Source organism: Geotrypetes seraphini, chromosome 17, assembly GCF_902459505.1.
Source record: "Geotrypetes seraphini chromosome 17, aGeoSer1.1, whole genome shotgun sequence".
Taxonomy (NCBI): Eukaryota; Metazoa; Chordata; class Amphibia; order Gymnophiona; family Dermophiidae; genus Geotrypetes; species Geotrypetes seraphini.
Window position 1 is genome coordinate 44,688,516 of NC_047100.1, and position 20,446 is coordinate 44,708,961.

Consider the following 20,446-nt stretch of genomic DNA (forward strand, 5'->3'; position numbering starts at 1 on the left):
CTGCTCATGAGACACGCTGGGATACCCTGCTTAAAAATAAAAAGAAGCCTCCTCCGCCAAAACCATATAGGCAGCAGTCGGCCTATCAACGCCGCTTCACAGCTCGGCCATTACCTACCACTGCTCAGCAACCCAGGCGTCAGAGGCAGCAACAACGTCAGCCTCCCAGACAGCAGCCACAGCAGCAACCTGTGAAACCACCTCCTCAGCAGAAGTCACAGCCCTTTTGACTTCATTCTCCACAGTATAGCCAGTATTCCTATTCCTGCTCTCCTGCCTCAACCTATAGGAGGTCGACTTTCTCTGTTCCTCAGCCGGTGGGAAGTTATCACTTCGGACCAATGGGTCTTCAACATCATCCGCCACGGCTACTCTCTCAACTTTCAGACTCTTCCATCCCAAAACCTGCCAAAAGAGTCTGCTTTGAACAGTCCTCAATCTGCCCTCCTCATTCAGGAAGTTCAATCCCTCCTTCTTCTAAACGCTATAGAAGAAGTTCCTCTAGATCAAAAAGGGCTGGGATTCTACTCCCGTTATTTTCTAGTCCCCAAAAAAACAGGAGATCTCAGACCAATTTTGGATCTCCGCGATCTCAACAAACATCTGGTAAAAGAAAAATTCAAGATGCTTTCTTTAGCCATCCTTTATCCTCTTCTCAATCAAAACGACTGGCTATGCTCCCTCGATCTCAAAGAGGCATACACTCACATACCGATCCATGTAACCTCAAGACAGTATCTCCGTTTCATGATCAATCATTGTCATTACCAATACAAGGTGCTGCCCTTCGGCCTTGCCTCCTCTCCAAGGGTCTTCACCAAGTGTCTCATTGTGGTAGCGGCATTTCTACGCTCTCACCACCTCCAGGTCTTTCCTTACCTGGACGACTGGTTAATCAAGGCCACATCCGCTCAAGCAGTTCTACTGGCCACCAACCAAACCATCTTGTTTCTACGAATTCTGGGGTTTGAGATCAATCTACCCAAATCTCATCTCATCCCCACTCAGAGACTTCAATTCATTGGAGCGATCCTGGACACACTCCTCATGAGAGCTTTCCTACCATCCAATCGTCTTCAGACCCTTCAGTTTCTATGTCAGCAGGTGCTTTCACTACCTTCCATCTCAGCCAGGCAAATGATGGTACTCTTGGGGCACATGGCATCTACAGTTCATGTCACGCCCCTCGCACGTCTTCACCTGCGCACTCCTCAATGGACCCTTGCTACTCAGTGGTCCCAAGCGACGGATCCTTGCTCACGACACATATCTGTGACATCATCTCTTCGTCAGTCTCTTCAATGGTGGTTGGTATCCTCAAATCTATCCAGAGGTCTTCTGTTCCATCAGCCTCCTCATCAACTAGTCATCACCACCGACGCCTCTCTTTATGCATGGGGAGCTCACTTGAACGAGTTCCAGACTCAAGGTCTTTGGACAGCCCAGGAAAAGAAGCATCAAATCAATTTCCTGGAACTCAGAGCGATGTTTTATGCCCTCAAAGCCTTCCAACATCTTCTCTTTCCTCAGGTCCTTCTATTGTGCACAGACAATCAGGTTGCGATGTACTACATCAACAAACAGGGTGGGACAGGCTCTCGCCTTTTATGCCAAGAAGCCCAAAAGATCTGGAATTGGGCCATAGATCACCATCTCTTCCTGAAAGCTATCTACATTCAGGGAGCACAGAATTCTTTAGCGGACAAACTCAGCAGAATTCTCCAGCCTCACGAGTGGACACTCGATCCTGTAACTCTGCAGTCTATCTTCACTCAATGGGGCAATCCTCAGATAGACCTCTTTGCAGCTCCTCACAATCACCAGCTGCCCCTATTCTGCTCCAGACTTTACTCTCCTCACCGTCTGGCAGCGGATGCTTTTCTCCTCGACTGGTCGAATCTGTTCCTGTACGCCTTCCCTCCTCTGCCTCTAATGTTGAGAACCTTATTCAAGCTCAAGAGGGAACGAGCCACAATGATTCTGATTGCTCCGAGGTGGCCCAGGCAACATTGGTTCTCCCTTCTACTTCAACTCAGTTCCAGGGAGCCTTTTCTTCTTCCTCTGTTTCCTTCTCTGCTTACGCAACAGCAGGAAACCCTTCTACATCCCAACCTCCAGTCTCTGCACCTGACAGCTTGGTATCTCTCGGGCTGACATCTCATGATACTCTTTTATCTCAGCCTGTTCGTTCCATTCTGGATGCCTCCAGGAAACCGGCCACTCTGCAATGTTACCATCAGAAGTGGACGAGATTTTCCTCCTGGTGTCTTCTTCATCATCTTGATCCCACTTCCCTGGCAGTGGAGACGTTGTTGGACTATTTGCTCTCTTTGTCTGACTCTGGCCTTAAGTCCTCTTCCATCAGAGTCCACCTCAGTGCCATTGCAGCTTTTCATGAGCCAGTCCATGGAAAACTTCTCTCAGCTCATCCCCTGGTATCCAGGTTCATGCGAGGGCTTTTCAATGTGAAACCACCTCTTAAAGCCCCTCCTGTTATCTGGGATCTCAATGTGGTTCTTTCTGCCTTAATGAAGCCTCCATTTGAACCTTTGGCTACCTCTCCTTTCAAGTTTCTCACTTGGAAAGTGCTTTTCCTTATTGCTCTTACCTCTGCCAGGAGGGTCAGTGAGCTTCATGCACTGGTCGCAGATCCACCCTTTACGGTTTTTCACCATGACAAGGTGGTTCTGCGTACACATCCAAAGTTTCTCCCTAAGGTTGTCTCTGAATTCCATCTCAACCAATCCATTGTTCTACCTGTTTTCTTTCCAAAACCTCATTCTCATTCTGGAGAACAAGCTCTACATACTTTGGATTGTAAAAGGGCTCTGGCTTACTATCTAGAGCGTACGAAACCCCACAGATCAGTTTCTCAACTTTTTCTGTCCTTTGATCCAAATAAATTGGGACGTCCCGTTTCTAAACGTACGTTGTCTAATTGGCTGGCAGCGTGCATTTCATTCTGTTATGCTCAGACCGGACTGACACTGGAAGGTTCTGTCACGGCCCATGGAGTCAGAGCAATGGCAGCATCTGTAGCTTTCCTCCGTTCCACTCCTATTGAGGAAATCTGCAAGGCTGCTACTTGGTCCTCAGTTCACACTTTTACATCTCATTATTGTCTGGACGCTTTCTCCAGACGGGATGGACACTTCGGCCAATCTGTTTTGCAAAATTTGTTTTCCTAATGGCCAACCTTCCCTCCATCCCTCTTTTTATTAGCTTGGAGGTCACCCATCAGTCAAGAATATGCTGCCTGCTTGTCCTGGGATAAAGCACAGTTACTTACCGTAACAGGTGTTATCCAGGGACAGCAGGCAGATATTCTTGCGTCCCACCCACCTCCCCGGGTTGGCTTCTTAGCTGGCTTATATTAACTGAGGGACCGCGCGCCTCTGTCGGGCGGGAAGGCACTCGCGCGTGCGCGGTGCGGCCGAGCTAGAACTTTCTAAAGTTCTTAGAGTGCAATCACTCTAAAATTGTCCGTACCGGGGCTCCGTCGGTGCCGTCACCCATCAGTCAAGAATATCTGCCTGCTGTCCCTGGATAACACCTGTTACGGTAAGTAACTGTGCTTTTTGGGCCTGATGCACGTGCTGGCCCTGTGGACCGGCAGGAAATTTCTGTGGACCAGCGCTGGTCCATGGACTGGTGGTTGAAGAACACTGCTCTGAAGGACTTGTTGTTCGGTGCTATCAACTTGTGTTCGAGTCCTAGTGACTTGATGAACATCATCAAGTTTTCGTGGCACAAAACAGAGGTAGATTGCTGGGCCTTTCTTCTGCACAGTATAAATTTGATGTTATTGCCGTTGTCACATCAAATGCAATCCTCCACCTGCAACACTGCCCATCTGCCGCTGCCCAGATGGGTATTACATCATTAGTCTGACATCTCCATTGAAATCTGTCCGCCTTGGGATGCCCTGCTGGTAGTGAAACCACTGATGGCATAGTTTTCAGCTTCTCAGATGCACGCAAGCCCCAGTGGCATGACAAGCCCATGTACCATGACTGGGCAATCATTTTTACGCCTTTAAAACCCTGGCCTGTATTACAGGCACCTAAGTTTTAAGTTAGGCGCCTCTAAGCGTGATTCCGTAATGGTCGCCTAAGTGTGATTGACATGCATTAGGCTCCTAACTTTAGGTATCTGTCTTTTTTAGGTGCCAGTTACAGAATCTGGCCCAAAATGGTCAGAATCCAATATTAGATGCTTAACTGCCTCAGATCTTAAACATCTCTGTGGCACATATTTCTAGCGCCTGCTGCAAATACCACAAGGCTTGAACACCAATCAGGGCTTCAATCAATTTATACCACTATTCACAAGTATCAAATTTGTGCAAATTATTCATATCCTGTTTATGTTTCCTACCATATGTTAATACATATGGGGGACAATCCTTTAATTCAATTGTAATATTTTACTTTTCATTTTTGAAACTTAAATAGGCAGCAGATATTCACAAGTAAAAACATAAGGGAGATATTAAGCAGTAATGGAGGATTTTACTAAAAAATAAATAAAATGGTTAATGGGTACATAACATTTTATTCCCTCCTCTTTTCCTCGGTATTTGGACAGTTAGTTGTCTGTTCCAGTGCATCAAACGGTGGGCAAGACTGTGATAAAAAAAAAAAAAAAGAATAGAAAGAGGGAAACTATTGACCCAGCAGCCTTGTTTTCATTATGAATTTTTTCTACTGAATGCCTTTAAAGAAAGAAGAGCACAGCTAACCTTATTCAATATAAATATTGTGTCTCTACATAAGTAGGGAAAGTAAATCAACCAGTTGTTCATTCTGTTGCCCATAGTAGTAGTAATCTCACTAGGAACCTCTCATTTATAGATCATAGGGACCCCAGCAGTGGCAATTCTTATGTTCAAGGTGTTGATTAACTTTAAGGATGGTATGGTGAGGAGATTTTGTGACATAGAGCAGTGATTTGGATGGGCTATAAAGGATTAGGAGTCTATCAATGAATTGTGGCAGGTTACTCAAATGGATTTTAAAAGTTAGAAGTAGGATTTTGTAGCTGATTCTATACTCTACAGGTAGCCAGTGTGCTTTGAATAAAAGAACGGAAAAGGGGTCATATTTTTTTTGCATTAATGATGATTTTGACGGCTATGTTTGCACAATCTGGAGGCGTCTTATTTCTTTTTTTTGTTATGCCTTTGTAGAGGGCGTTACAGTAGTCTATACAGGAAATCACAAGAGAGTGGATCAGAGTATTCAAAGAAGCAGGTTCAAGTATTGAGAGAGAACAAATCATTCTAAGTCGATGAAAGCACAACTGTGTGATAGATTTATGATTTCTTATTCAGGTTTGCATATGTTTTTTCTGTATTTGTTATGTAGATGTTATATGACTCGTAATGCAACCCACTTGGGTAAAACATGGCCAGTCTGACACAATTTCTGTTAAATAAACTTATTTTAAAGTTACCTCTAGTTCTCTGGATTCTTGCGCTGTTCTCTTTTGTTGTTGCTGCTGGTATTATTGCACCTGCCTCTCCTTTTGCTAATATTAAACAGTCATAGGGCATTTTTGTTTTAGAAATTTCTGGAAAAGTTTTTTTGTTATTTTTACTGACCCCATGTCTATGTAACTGGAAAGCCAAAGAAAGAGGGCCTTTTTTAACTGTTATTTTATGTTTTAGGCGAACAAAAATTTCACTTTATTCCGGGAATGATTGGCCCTTTCCTGGGTGTCACTTTGGTCCCTCAGTCTGAAGTTCGCAACATCATGATCCCCATCTTCCATGACATGATGGACTGGGAACAGAGGAAAAATGGCAATTTTAAACAAGTAAGTTCGCCCCAGCACAGGTCAGCAGAAGCATAGCTTGAGTCTGATGCCCCCTACATTACATATAGGATGGTAAGAATACCTGGGAGTTATTGAATTGCTGTGTAAGGTGAGAGAAAATGTTCCTCTTGCTTATTTTATGAGCATCCCAGTCATTGCCTTTTAGAGGTGAATACTTCCTTGGTAATGTACTTTAGGGGTCTTTAGCCACTTCATACGGGAGAGAGAAGAATATAACAAAGACCAAGAGCCAAGAAATAACTGTGGTATCTACCTAGTTTATGACTAATTGTACCCAGGGAATATCTACCCTTATATGGCTAGTACATTATAGAGTATAAACTAAATAACCAAACCCAAGTGGTGTTTAACAAAAATTCATACTCATGTATCTAATAATAACCACTTAATAATATACTCTGTATCACACTGAGACCTCAGATTTGGAGCATACGCGAAGTCCTATCACGGACTAAACGATCAGCGTATTCCAAGCTCCACACTCCAGTCATAGGCCTCCTAACTGCACTAGTTTATTAACTTCTATTTTATCAAAAAGTCTTTTTTCTTGTGCTTTTTATCTTTTTATCTTTTTTTCTTATTTTCTTTACTTATTTTCAAAACAGCACTACTCTTATAATCTAAAAATTTTTTCTAGGTGCATTCTAAAATGTTTATACTAAATATATCTTCAAGTGAAATACAAAGCATCCGAATTTTTAACAGGCAGACAGATCACTTATCTTAATAGAGACTTGAATGTTAAAGCCTTAGCCTTCGTCTATCTGAGCGGACGCGGCCAGCGTTTCGTGCAAATCAATTACACTCCACTGCGTCAGAGCCACTAGCCACAGGCATTAAGGCATAGCGTGCTTTTAGACCTGCCAATTTACTCGAACAAAGCACGCTATGCCTTAATGCCTGTGGCTAGTGGCCCTGACGCAGTGGAGTGTAATTGATTTCCACGAAACGCTGGCCGCGTCGGCTCAGATAGACGAAGGCTAAGGCTTTAACATTCAAGTCTCTATTAAGATAAGTGATCTGTCTGCCTGTTAAAAATTCGGATGCTTTGTATTTCACTTGAAGATATATTTAGTATAAACATTTTAGAATGCACCTAGAAAAAATTTTTAGATTATAAGAGTAGTGCTGTTTTGAAAATAAGTAAAGAAAATAAGAAAAGCACAAGAAAAAAGACTTTTTGATAAAATAGAAGTTAATAAACTAGTGCAGTTAGGAGGCCTATGACTGGAGTGTGGAGCTTGGAATACGCTGATCGTTTAGTCCGTGATAGGACTTCGCGTATGCTCCGAATCTGAGGCCTCAGTGTGATACAGAGTATATTATTAAGTGGTTATTATTAGATACATGAGTATGAATTTTAGTACATTATAGAGGACATTTTAGAAAGATTAGGTAGCATTTCCATGTGGTAAAAAAACAACAGTGAATCCACGGTCATAGCAATATAAGTAGCAATTTTAAAAGAGCCAATACTTAAATATATATATCCATAGCACACAGATTTCAAGAGAGTATGGGCGAACTTTTAAAATGTACATGTTTCCCATTTGAACATAAGAATTGCCGCTACTGGGTCATGCCCAGCTTTCCGCTCACACGGCGGCCCTCTGGTCAAAGACCAGCGCCCTAACTGAGACTATCCCTACCTACGTTCTGGTTCAGCAGGAACTTGTCTAACTTTGTCTTGAATCCCTGGAGGGTGTTTTCCCCTATGACAGACTCTGGAAGAGCGTTCCAGTTTTCTACCACTCTCTGGGTGAAAAAGAGCTTCCTTACGTTTGTACGGAATCTTTCCCCTTTCAACTTTAGAGAGTGCCCTCAGGTTCTCCCCACCTTGGAGAGGGTGAACAACCTGTCATTATCTACTAAGTCTATCCCCTTCAGTACCTTGAATGTTTCGATCATGTCCCCTCTCAATTTCCTCTGTTCAAGGGAAAAGAGGCCCAGTTTCTCTAATCTTTCGTTGTACGGCAGCTCCTCCAACCCCTTAACCATCTTAGTCGCTTTCTCTGGACTCTTTTGAGTAATACCGTGTCTTTTATGTACGGCGACCAGTGCTGGACGCAGTACTCCAGGTGAGGGCGCACCATGGCACGTTACAGCGACATGATAACTTTCTCTGATCTGTTTGTGATCCCCTTCTTTATTATTCCTAGCATTTTGTTCGCCCTTTTTGCCGCCGCCGCTCATTGTGCGGACGGCTTCATCGACTTGTCGATCAGAACTCCCAAGTCCCTTTCCTGGGAAGTCTCTCCAAGTACTGCCCCGATCATCCTATATTTGTGCATGAGGTTTTTTTACCAACATGCATCACTTTACACTTATCCACGTTGAACCACATTCTAATTTCCTAACCCCACTCCTCTCCCCTCTCTCCCCTTCTTAGGATCCTCCCTTCAACATGTGATTTAGACCTAACGCCTTTAACTGTATTCCTCTTCCTGAAAACGTCCAGCTATCGTTTAGATGTATTAGGACCTACGTCGTTAATTGTATTCCTATTCCTGGAAATGTCCAGTTATCTTTTTGTTGTAATCCGCTTAGAACTGCAAGGTACAGGCGGAATAGAAGTCATTAATGTAATGTAATGTAACCTCATCTGCCATGTTGCAGCCCATTCCTCAAGCCTGATTATGTCACGTTGTAGATCTTCGCAATTCCCCTGCATCTTCACTACTCTGAATAACTTTGTATCGGCCGCAAATTTTATCACTTCGCTTGTCGTACCTATGTCCAGATCATTTATGAAGATGTTGAAGAGCACGGGTCCAAGCACCAAGCCCTGTGGCACCCCGCTGGTAACGCTCTTCCAGTCTGAGCATTGTCCATTTACCTCCACACTCTGTTTCCTATGCTCCAGCCAGTTATTAATCCACGTGAGTATTTCATCCTCAATTCCATGGCTCGCAATTTTCCGAAGTAGTCATTCATGTGGAACCTTGTCAAATGCCTTCTGAAAATCCAGATATACAATGGGAACTCACGGCAGCCATTTTGGTGATGGCTCTGCACGGGGCAGGAGCATAGGAAGATCACTCCTGCCCTGCTTCACCACTAGACCACCAGGTAAGTTTCTGGAGATGCAGGAGGGAGGCGGGGGTGGGTCAGAGCCGACTGAAAAGTTATTCGCGGTTTTTCACACTTCGCGGTCCAGAGGGAGAAGTGTAACTGGGGTTAAGAGTAACACATCTTTTTTTTTAAAGATCTTTATTCATTTTACATCTTACAACAAGTGTATCAATAAATTGACAATTGAAATTAAATACATCACTTGAATTTCTGTCATATTTAACAATAAAACATAAAATTTAACCCCTTCCCTCCCAACCCTACCATAACATATGTTATCCCAGGACAAGCAGGCAGCATATTCTTGACTGATGGGTGACGGCACCGACGGAGCCCCGGTACGGACAATTTTAGAGTGATTGCACTCTAAGAACTTAGAAAGTTCTGGTAGGCCGCACCGCGCACGTGCGAGTGCCTTCCCGCCCGACAGAGGCGCGCGGTCCCCAGTTTCTTAGTTTCCGCAGAGCTAAGAAGACGCGTCTCTCTCAACGGCCGTTGTGAGAGAATTTTTTGTGAAACTTCCCACTCGCGAAAACTTGTTGAGGAAATATTATTTCCTTTCCTTTTTTCTTTATTTTCTTCTTTTAAAAAAAAAAAAAAAAAAACTTATTGTTTTTTGCCTTATTTTCGGTTTTGCCCCGGCGGGGCCTTTAGCCATCATCGAAACCTCGGCCTTCGATTTGGCTGAAGCCGTTTTTACATTCATGCCCCCCCAACCCGGCTTCAAAAAGTGCCAGCGGTGTGCACGACCAATTTCACTAACTGATCCTCATAATTGGTGTCTCCAGTGTCTTGGTCCCGACCATCGAGCGTCAACCTGCACCCGCTGTTCAACTTTAAAAAAGAGAACTCTTAAAAATCGAGAAATTCAACAGAAATTATTGTTTGGTGCCGAAATGGCTGATTCTACACCGGCACCGACATCGGCACCGGCGCAGTCGGCACCCACATCATCGACACCGCGCGATACCGCGGCGGTGTCGACTCCAGGTAAGCCGGCTAAGAAGCCTTCCCCGTTGGAGCGTCCTCCGGTCTCGATGGCAGCGAGCCCAATCCTGCCGACCTCGAGGCGCCCACGGAAGCGCTCCGCTCCAATAGAGGTGAGCCCCTCTACATCGGGGTCCTCATCCTCGGAGCGTAGAGCGGCACCGCAGGTACCATTAAAGAAAAAGACGGTACCGGTGCCTTCCCTTGAGGAGCGTATAGCTGCTGTTCTGAAGGCACAACTCAAAGAACAGCTACAGCACCTCCTGCCTTCAGTTCTGGCATCGACTTTACCGGTACCAGTCCAGTCTGAGCCACCGGTACCGATAGTGGACCGTCCTATTTTATCGACATCCACTTTGTCGGTACCGGTACAGTCGGTTTCCTCGGTCTCCATGCCGATTCTGGCACCGGAGCCGAGAGCTCACCATCAAGCTGTGCAGACTTCGGCTCCGGTGCGTACAGTGACATCTCCCGGTACCGAATCAGGCAGGTCGGGGAAGTCTCTTCGCAAATCCCATCATTTAGAGCCTTCCACTCCAGAATCTTGAGACAGGAGTTTTCAGGTTCGGGACCCTGACTTATGGGGTGACTCAGAGGATCCTATTCTTTCGGAGGGAGAATGCTCTTCTGGTGATGAGGACCCATCTGCTTTAGGAGCCTCCTCTAGACCAGAAGTGTCTTCCTTTTCTTCATTTTTGAAGGAAATGTGTGACTCTCTCTCCATTCCTTTGGAGGCTGAGTCAAAGAAATCCAAGGCTTTTCTAGATGCCTTGGACTTTGACCAGCCTCCAAAGGAATACCTTAAATTGCCTCTCCATGATATTCTGAGAGAGACGTTCTATAAGAATCTGGAATCTCCTCTAACTATTCCGGGAGCTCCCAGAAAATTGGATTCCTTGTATAAGGTCATTCCTATCCCTGGGTTTGACAAGCCCCAATTACCTCATGAGTCCCTTTTAGTGGAGTCCACTCTAAAAAAGTCCAAAGGGGCTAGTGTATATGCCTCAGTCCCTCCTGGCAGAGAGGGCAAATCTATGGACAAGTTTGGTAAAAGGCTATACCAAAATGCTATGTTAGCTAATCGATCAGGAAATTATGCATTCCATTTCTCTTTCTACCTTAAGCAGCTGATTCAAAATCTCACTGCTTTTGAGAAATATCTTCCTGATCGGAAAAAGTCTGCTTTTCACCACACTTGTTCATCTCTTTTGAAGCTCCGAAAATTCATGGTAAGATCCATTTATGATACTTTCGAGCTGACCTCCAGAGCCACAGCCATGTCAGTGGCCATGCGGCGGCTAGCCTGGCTTCGTGTTTCAGAACTGGACGTTAATCACCAAGATCGGCTAGCCAATGCACCTTGCTTAGGGGATGAGCTGTTTGGAGATTCCATGGACTCCACTACTCAAAAACTATCGGCTCATGAGACCAGATGGGACACACTTCTTAAAACCAAGAAGCCTCCACCATCCAGGCCTTTTCGTCCACAATCAACCTACCAACGTAGATTTGTGGCTCGTCCTCTGCCTCAAACTGCACAACAGCCTAGACGTCAGAGGCAACAGCGACCAGCTGCTAGACAACCTCAGCAACAGCAGCAGGTAAAACCTACACCTACACAAAAGTCTACCCAGCCCTTTTGACTTGGTTCTCCAAAACATAGCCAGTCTTGCTCCTTCTACCCAACTTCCACAACCTATAGGAGGACGCCTTTCTTATTTCATAAGCCGTTGGGAAATTATCACGTCAGATCAGTGGGTCCTGAACCTCATCCACCACGGCTACTCTCTCAACTTTCAGACTCTACCTCCTCCAAGTCAACCAAAAGAGTCTGCTTCGCACACTCCTCAGTCTTTCCTTCTTCCCCAGGAGGTTCAATCCCTCCTTCTTCTAAACGCCATAGAGGAGGTCCCTCTAGATCAAAAGGGACAGGGATTCTACTCCCGTTACTTTTTGGTCCCCAAAAAAACAGGGGATCTCAGACCCATTCTAGATCTCCGCGATCTCAACAAATATTTGGTCAAAGAAAAGTTCAAAATGCTTTCTCTAGCCACTCTTTATCCTCTTCTCAATCAAGGCGACTGGCTATGTTCCCTCGATCTCAAAGAAGCATACACTCATATACCGGTCAATCTGGCCTCCAGACAATACCTCCGCTTCATGATCAATCGTTGTCATTACCAATACAAGGTGCTACCCTTCGGTCTTGCCTCCTCTCCAAGAGTGTTTACCAAATGTCTGATTGTGGTGGCGGCTTTTCTTCGCTCCCACCACCTTCAGGTGTTTCCTTACCTAGACGATTGGTTGATAAAGACCAGTTCATCTCAGACAGTACTCCAGGCCACCAACCAAACCATCAGGTTTCTTCAACTTCTGGGGTTCGAGATCAATCTACCCAAATCTCATCTCATTCCCACTCAGAGACTTCAATTCATAGGAGCTGTCTTGGACACAGTCCTTATGAGAGCGTTCCTGCCGTCCAATCGTCTTCAAACGCTTCAATCTCTCTGTCAGCAGGTGCTTCCACAGCATTCCATCTCAGCAAAGCGAATGATGATTCTCTTGGGTCACATGGCCTCCACAGTCCATGTCACACCCCTCGCACGTCTTCACCTACGCACTCCTCAATGGACCCTAGCCACCCAGTGGTCCCAAGCGACGGATCCTTGCTCACGACACATATCTGTGACATCATCTCTTCGTCAGTCTCTACAATGGTGGTTGGTATCCTCAAATCTATCCAGAGGTCTTCTGTTCCACCAACCTCCTCACCAACTAGTCATAACCACCGATGCCTCCCCTTATGCATGGGGAGCGCATTTGAACGAGTTCCAAACTCAAGGCCTTTGGACAGTCCAGGAAAAGAAGCGTCACATCAATTTCCTAGAACTCAGAGCCATGTTTTATGCCCTCAAGGCCTTCCAACATCTTCTCTTTCCTCAAGTTGTCCTGTTGTGCACAGACAATCAAGTTGCGATGTACTACATCAACAAACAGGGTGGGACGGGCTCCCGCCTCTTATGCCAGGAAGCCCAGAAGATCTGGACTTGGGCCATAAATCACCATCTATTCCTGAAAGCTATTTACATTCAGGGAGAGGAGAATTCCGTAGCGGACAAACTCAGCAGAATTCTCCAGCCTCACGAGTGGACACTCGATCCTGTAACTCTACAATCCATCTTCGCTCAATGGGGCACTCCTCAGATAGACCTCTTTGCAGCTCCTCACAATCATCAGCTGCCCCTATTCTGCTCCAGACTTTACTCTCCTCACCGTCTGGCAGCGGATGCATTTCTCCTCGATTGGTCCAATCTGTTCCTGTACGCTTTCCCTCCTCTGCCTCTCATGTTGAGAACCTTGTTCAAACTCAAGAGGGATCAAGCAACCATGATTCTGATTGCTCCGAGGTGGCCCAGGCAACATTGGTTCTCCCTTCTACTTCAACTCAGTTCCAGGGAACCTTTTCTTCTGCCTCTGTATCCTTCTCTGCTTACTCAGCATCAGGAAACCCTTCTACATCCCAACCTACAGTCTCTGCACCTGACAGCTTGGTATCTCTCGGGCTGACTTCTCATGATACACTCTTGTCTCAGCCTGTTCGCTCGATTCTGGATGCCTCCAGGAAACCGGCCACTCTTCAATGTTACCATCAGAAGTGGACACGGTTTTCTTCATGGTGTCTTCTTCATCATTATGATCCCACTTCCCTTGCAGTGGAGACCTTGTTGGATTATCTCCTTTCGTTGTCAGACTCTGGCCTCAAGTCCACTTCAATCAGAGTCCATCTCAGTGCTATAGCGGCTTTTCATGAGCCAGTCCATGGAAAACTCCTCTCAGCTCATCCCTTGGTATCCAGGTTCATGCGAGGTCTTTTTAATCTGAAACCACCTCTTAAAAGCCCTCCTGTTATCTGGGATCTCAATGTAGTTCTTTCCGCTTTAATGAAGCCTCCTTTTGAACCATTGGCTACTACTTCTTTCAAGTTTCTCACTTGGAAGGTACTTTTCCTTATTGCTCTTACCTCTGCCAGGAGGGTCAGTGAGCTACATGCACTAGTGTCGGATCCACCTTTTACGGTCTTTCATCATGACAAGGTGGTTCTGCGTACACATCCAAAGTTTCTTCCGAAGGTTGTCTCTGAATTCCATCTCAACCAATCCATTGTTCTGCCTGTCTTCTTTCCGAAACCTCACTCTCACTCTGGAGAACAGGCTCTACATACTTTGGACTGTAAGAGGGCTCTGGCTTACTATTTAGATCGTACTAAGCCCCATAGATCATCTCCCCAACTCTTTCTGTCCTTTGATCCGAATAAATTGGGACGCCCTGTCTCTAAACGTACGTTGTCTAATTGGCTGGCAGCATGCATTTCATTCTGTTATGCTCAGACCGGGCTATCACTGGAAGGTTCTGTCACGGCCCATAAAGTTCGAGCTATGGCAGCATCTGTAGCTTTCCTCCGTTCCACTCCTATTGAGGAAATCTGCAAGGCTGCTACTTGGTCCTCAGTTCATACTTTTACATCTCATTATTGTCTGGACACTTTCTCCAGACGGGATGGTCACTTCGGCCAATCTGTTTTGCAAAATTTGTTTTCCTAATGGCCAACCTTCCCACCATCCCTCTTTTTGTTAGCTTGGAGGTCACCCATCAGTCAAGAATATGCTGCCTGCTTGTCTTGGGATAAAGCACAGTTACTTACCGTAACAGGTGTTATCCAGGGACAGCAGGCAGATATTCTTGCGTCCCACCCACCTCCCCGGGTTGGCTTCTTAGCTGGCTTATATTAACTGAGGGACCGCGCGCCTCTGTCGGGCGGGAAGGCACTCGCGCGTGCGCGGTGCGGCCTGCTAGAACTTTCCAAGTTCTTAGAGTGCAATCACTCTAAAATTGTCCGTACCGAGGCTCCGTCGGTGCCGTCACCCATCAGTCAAGAATATCTGCCTGCTGTCCCTGGATAACACCTGTTACGGTAAGTAACTGTGCTTAATCAAATATATCTTATGAAATATTCTTTTTACTAATCTAAACACATTTTAATGGTAGCTCATTTTGATAACTTCCCCCTTCAAATCTGTTTCAGTTAATAAATAAAATAAATCTGTTTATTCTCACCCTTTGGTTCAATTTGGACAGGGTTTCGGTGAGAGATAAACTAGTTTAGAGAAAAGACCTGGAGACTAGCAATATTTATATATTGTGTAGCATGCAGCACTTGTTTATATGTTAAAGACACATCACTGAGAAAATTTTCCTCTTCCTTATTCTACATAGTCCTCATTTTCCTTTTCAAAATCCTGGTGATTCCATTATATTTATATGATATATTTGATTGTAATATTTTAAAGGAAGGGTGGGTGGGGAGGGTTTAATTTATGTATTTATGATGACAGTAAGAAATTCAAGTGATGTGTCAAAATATTTAATGATGTAATATTGTGCACTTGTTGTAAGATGATAAAATGAATAAAGAATGGAAAGCAAAATCCTGGTGATTCCATAGCAATTCTTACTCATTTCAAAAACAGAATTTGTACTTATCTCTTTTGTAGGTGGAAGCTGAGCTGATTGACAAGCTGGACACATTGATGTCAGAGGGAAAGGGAGATGAAAACTACAGAGAACTCTTCAGTCTGCTGTAAGCTACACCCATATGTTACAATGTTGTATCAGAATGCACTGAACGCCATCTGTGGAGAAAATGGTTGTATGCAGTATGCAGAACTGCTAGTTTGCTTAGAAGAGCAGTGGAAGAGGGAGGAAAGGAAGTCTGTGCAATTTTGTGCCTACCTTGTGATCACTGTCATATGGAATAAAAATACCATGATTATTTTATTATTAAAATAAAATATTTTATTATAAAAATAAAATATTTTATTATTAATACTCAATTTCTCGTTTAAAATATTTATTTATTTTTTAACTTTCATCAAGTATATAATATTACATCATTTAAATTAATACACATCACTTGAATTTCTTTCTATTCATGTATCTTAAATACATGAATTTATTCCCTCCCACACCCACCCTTCCCACAAATATTTTAATCATGAATTCCGTATAAATATTACATTCATATCTATTAAATAAACCTTAAACAAAATTTTATAACACCCCTCCCCTTATTGTAAATGTATTTTCAATGTAAAATAAGCGTCTAATCATTGCAATAAGTTGTTAATGGCCCCCAGATCTTCTTAAAATTATTATAATTTCCTTTTTGTATGGCAATTGTTCTTTCCATTTTGTAAATATGGCACAACGAGTTCCACCAGAAAGTATAATTAAGTCTACTATAATTTTTCCAATTCCTGGCGATATGTTGTATTAATACTCAATTTCTAAGGATAGCTTTAATTAAAGCAAAATAAGTTGGAAGGATGTTCTCCTTATAGGGTGTAGCGTGTTAGTAAACAAGACATACCAGGAAAACAGTGGGAACGGACAATGGACAAGCCACAAGAGCCAGCAAAATAAAATAATGCTTGTTTATTTCAGTCCAAGATATACAGTAAAGTGAACCCGACACAGTACTTTGTTTCGGCAAGCCAAATCGCCTGCATCAGAGGTGACTGTATTTTAGGACTCGAATAAAATCACATATGAACGATGAAATTTCAATCCAAATGTCACTGTGTAAATGTCACTGTCAAAGCAATAAAATATTACCACAGATCCTGCAGAAATTGAATCTATATAGGCACTGACATTTATGCCTGCTTGAGAGCAGAACTAAATATTGGTGTGTAATGTATGGGCTTATTTTATAAAATATATGTATAAATTATGCCACTCAAACTCCTCCCCAAGCACATCTACTCTACATATATGTGCCAACTTGTTTTTTTGCAAACGTTAGGAGTGACCTAATTTTATAAGAGGACTTTCTTTAGCACTCTCCAGACCAGTAGAGGTTAACTTTACGAATGGGTATATATCTAATCATGACCAGCAGGTGGAGACTGAAAACAAAACTTTGGGACAGTATATCCTAGCCCCTCCTCTCTATTTCCCTCAGTCTTCTTTCAGTCTCCAGCAGGTGTTGAGTGATCTGTACCCATCTCCCTTGGTAGGGCTGTTGGAATTTGTTTAGGGGGTTTATTGTCCCTGTTTTTAGCCGGACGGAGCTTGGGCGGACTCTGTTTGGGGGTTCGTCCGACCTCGGGGGTGTCACGAGCGGGGTCCCTCCCCCCACTTCCTCCACCTCCCCACATTTTTTTAGAGGAGCCTCAGCAGTAAGCCTTGCCCCCTAAGTCAAGCAAGGCATATTGCTTCGAGAGCCTGTGGAGTCTGTTCTGTAAAAAAAAAAAAAAAAAAATCCTGAGGTAGTGCTGGTCTGAAGGGTTGTTTCCCTTTAAGAAAACTGTATTTTACTGTATTTTTTCATGTAACCGGCACTTTTTTATAGCTAGGTCGCGTATGGAGCAATTGTGCCCTTCTCCGGGGGAGTAGGACACAATTTAGTCCAGCCGCGAGGCACTCGCGGCCGGCCTGAACTCGGCGGTTTGGGTCGGTGAGGTGGTGGAGCTCCGTCGGCAGCGGCTGCAGGCGCCCAGAGCTCCCCGCCGATGGTGCCTCGCGAGTCGGCTTGGAGCAGTGGGGAAGCCCGGTCTTCCACAACCGCCCACGGAGGGATTCCCCGAAGGATTCCCTCTCAGCTGATTTTTTGACAGCTGATGCCGGCTTACCTGCTTTAGCGGCTGAGACTATTCAGGTCTCTCAGCCGCTTCAGGCTATGGAGGGAGCTTTTTTGGCGGGAAAACCGCCATCTTCTCTGTCTGGCCCCTCCATTTTGTCTTCCACCTCAGGTGACCTTCCCCCTGTTTTGACTATGCAGGGGCAAGGTTCTGCTGGGTCCCCTGCTGTGGCAGGGAGTCCCTTGGGACCCTCGGGGGGTTTTTCTCCTGAATTTTTCTTTTCTTTATGCTGAGCCTATTTTCAGGCGGCTGGGGGTCCCGGTTGCGCCCAGGGGGTTTCGGGGGGTGGGTTTTCCTCTGCGCTCCCTGCGGCTTTGCCTCTTTCGTCTGGCGTGACGTCCCCTCCGCCGCCTCCCTTGTCCAAGCGTCCGCGGGTGTCGTGGGACGAGAATTTGTGGTCGGAGGAACGGGTCGGTCTGGAGGAGGACCTGGACCCTTCTGAGGAGTTCCAGGACTCTCTGGAGGGGACGGAAGCTGGCGGCGGGTTGTCGGATTTCCCGTTCTCCAGTGACGGGGCGTCCGTGGTGCGCCTTTTTCAGAAAGATGAGCTGCCTGACCTTATTCAGCAGGTTTCTTCGGTTTTGCGTTTTGAGGACGCGCCGCCGGAGACTCCGCGTGTGGGGGACCCCCTGTTACGGGGGATCCGTTCCGTTTCCCGCTCTTTTCCTATGCATCAGGATATTCGGGATATTATTCTGGAGCAGTGGAAAACGCCGGAGACGCCGTTTCGGCTGGCGCGCAGCATGGCTCGCCTGTATCCCATTCCGGAAGGGGATCGGGCTACGTTAGCTTCGCCAGTCGTGGATGCGGTGGTCTCGGCAATTTCCAAGCGGCATACCGTGCCTGTTGAGGGCGGTTCTGCCTTGCGGGACTCTGAGGAGCGCAAATTGGAGAGCATCCTTAAGCAAAATTTTCAGGTCTCTGCCTTTGGGGTCCAGGCGGCTATTTGTGGGGGACTGGTCGCTCGCGCTGTGTTTCGGTGGGCGGAGCGGGTCTTGGATCGAGAGTCTGACGACTGGTCTCTGGTGGATCAGGAGGTAGCGAAGATTGAGATGGCGGCCTCATTCCTCTCAGATGCTCTATATGACTTGGTGCGGATCTCGGCTAAGTCTATGGCTTTTGGCGTGGCCGCAAGGCGTGTGTTGTGGCTGCGCGCTTGGGCGGCGGATGCTGCGTCCAAAGCTAAGCTTACTAAATTTCCCTTTCGGGGGTTGTTTTTGTTTGGAGAGGACTTGGATAAGTTGATTCAGACTTTGTCGGACTCGAAAGTTCCCCGTCTGCCGGAGGACCGTGCCCGCCCGGCGTCTCGGGGGGGTGCGGCCCGGGGGCGTTTGCGAGACTTTCGCAAGTATCGCCCTGGGCGTGGGGCTGCTTCTTTCCAGTCTCCGAGATTTTCCCGGGGTCGGTTCTTCCAGCGCATGCAGCCCTTTCGGGGGGCCCGTCGGGGGGCAGGGAATCCCTCCGCCGGTTCCCACACTTCCCGTCCTGCACAATGACGCCTTGCCGGCGCCCCCTTTGGTTCCGGTGGGGGCCCGGCTGCGCGAATTTTTCCCCAAATGGGCCGAGATCACGTCCAATCAGTGGGTCCTGGAGGTGGTGCGGGACGGTTATGCCCTGGAGTTCGCCCGCTCTCTGCCGGATTTTTTCCTCGCTTCTCCATGTCAGACTCCGGGGAAGACGCAGGCTTTTCGCCAGACCCTTCAGCGCTTGCTAGATCTCAGGGCAGTTGTTCCGGTGCCCCCTCCGGAGTGGGGCACGGGCAGGTACTCCATTTACTTTGTGGTGCCCAAGAAGGAGGGGACCTTTCGGCCCATCCTCGATTTGAAAGGGGTCAACAGGGCTCTCAAGATTCCCTCTTTCCGTATGGAAACTCTGCGGTCGGTCATTCTGGCGGTTCAGCCGGGGGAGTTTCTCACTTCTCTCGATCTGACGGAGGCCTACTTGCATGTTCCCATTCGGGCCTCTCATCAGCGTTTCCTGCGCTTTGCGATCTTGGGTCGGCACTTTCAGTTCTGTGCGCTTCCCTTTGGGCTGGCCACGGCTCCTCGGACGTTCACCAAGGTGATGGTGGTCGTCGCGGCAGCCTTGCGGTCGGAGGGCATCCTGGTACACCCCTACCTGGACGACTGGTTATTTCGGGCAAAGTCGTTGCAGGAAAGCTCCCGGGTTACTGCTCGGGTGGTGGAGTTTCTCCGGTCGCTGGGCTGGGTGGTCAACCTTTCCAAGAGTCGGTTGGTCCCGGCTCAGCGTCTGGAGTACCTAGGGGTGCTGTTCGACACCTCCTTGGGGAAGGTCTTCCTCCCAGAGGGCCGGGTGAGCAAATTGCAATCTCAGATTCGCCTGCTTTTGGCGTCCCGGTGTCCTCGGGCGCGAGATTTCCTCCAGGTCTTGGGGTCGATGGCGGCGTCCCTGGACGTGGTGAGGTGGGCGCGGGCCCACATGCGTCCTCTCCAGTATGCTCTGCTCCGGAGGTGGTCTCCCCAGAGGCACGGGATGGATGTTCCGGTCCCCCTGCGAGGCTTGGCGCGCTGCAGTCTGCGTTGGTGGCTCCAGACCCCTCACCTAGTTCAGGGGGTGGGTCTGGATTTCCCGCAGTGGACGGTGCTCCTGACGGATGCGAGTCTCCTGGGTTGGGGGGCTCAGTGTTTGGGTCACTCAGCTCAGGGCACCTGGTCCGCGGAGGAGGCCGCCTGGTCGATCAACGTGTTGGAGACCAGAGCGGTCCGTCTGGCGCTGTTGGTTTTCCACTCCCTGTTGCTGGGCAAGTCGGTCAGAGTGCTGTCGGACAATGCCACGGCGGTGGCTTAGGTCAATCGTCAGGGGGGCACCAAGAGCACTCAGGTGGCGCA

General features: G+C 46.7%; 1 protein-coding gene across 3 annotated transcripts in view; it reads left to right on the forward strand.

The window, feature by feature from the left end:
- Positions 1–20,446, forward strand: part of DOCK3 (dedicator of cytokinesis 3) — a 694,894-nt gene that overhangs the window by 457,666 nt on the left and 216,782 nt on the right. For all 3 annotated transcript variants that reach the window (XM_033926008.1, XM_033926006.1, XM_033926007.1), the window contains exons 32-33: positions 5,669–5,817; positions 15,450–15,535. In XM_033926008.1, the coding sequence (XP_033781899.1) occupies positions 5,669–5,817; positions 15,450–15,535 (235 nt within the window). The remainder of the gene's footprint in view (positions 1–5,668; positions 5,818–15,449; positions 15,536–20,446) is intronic.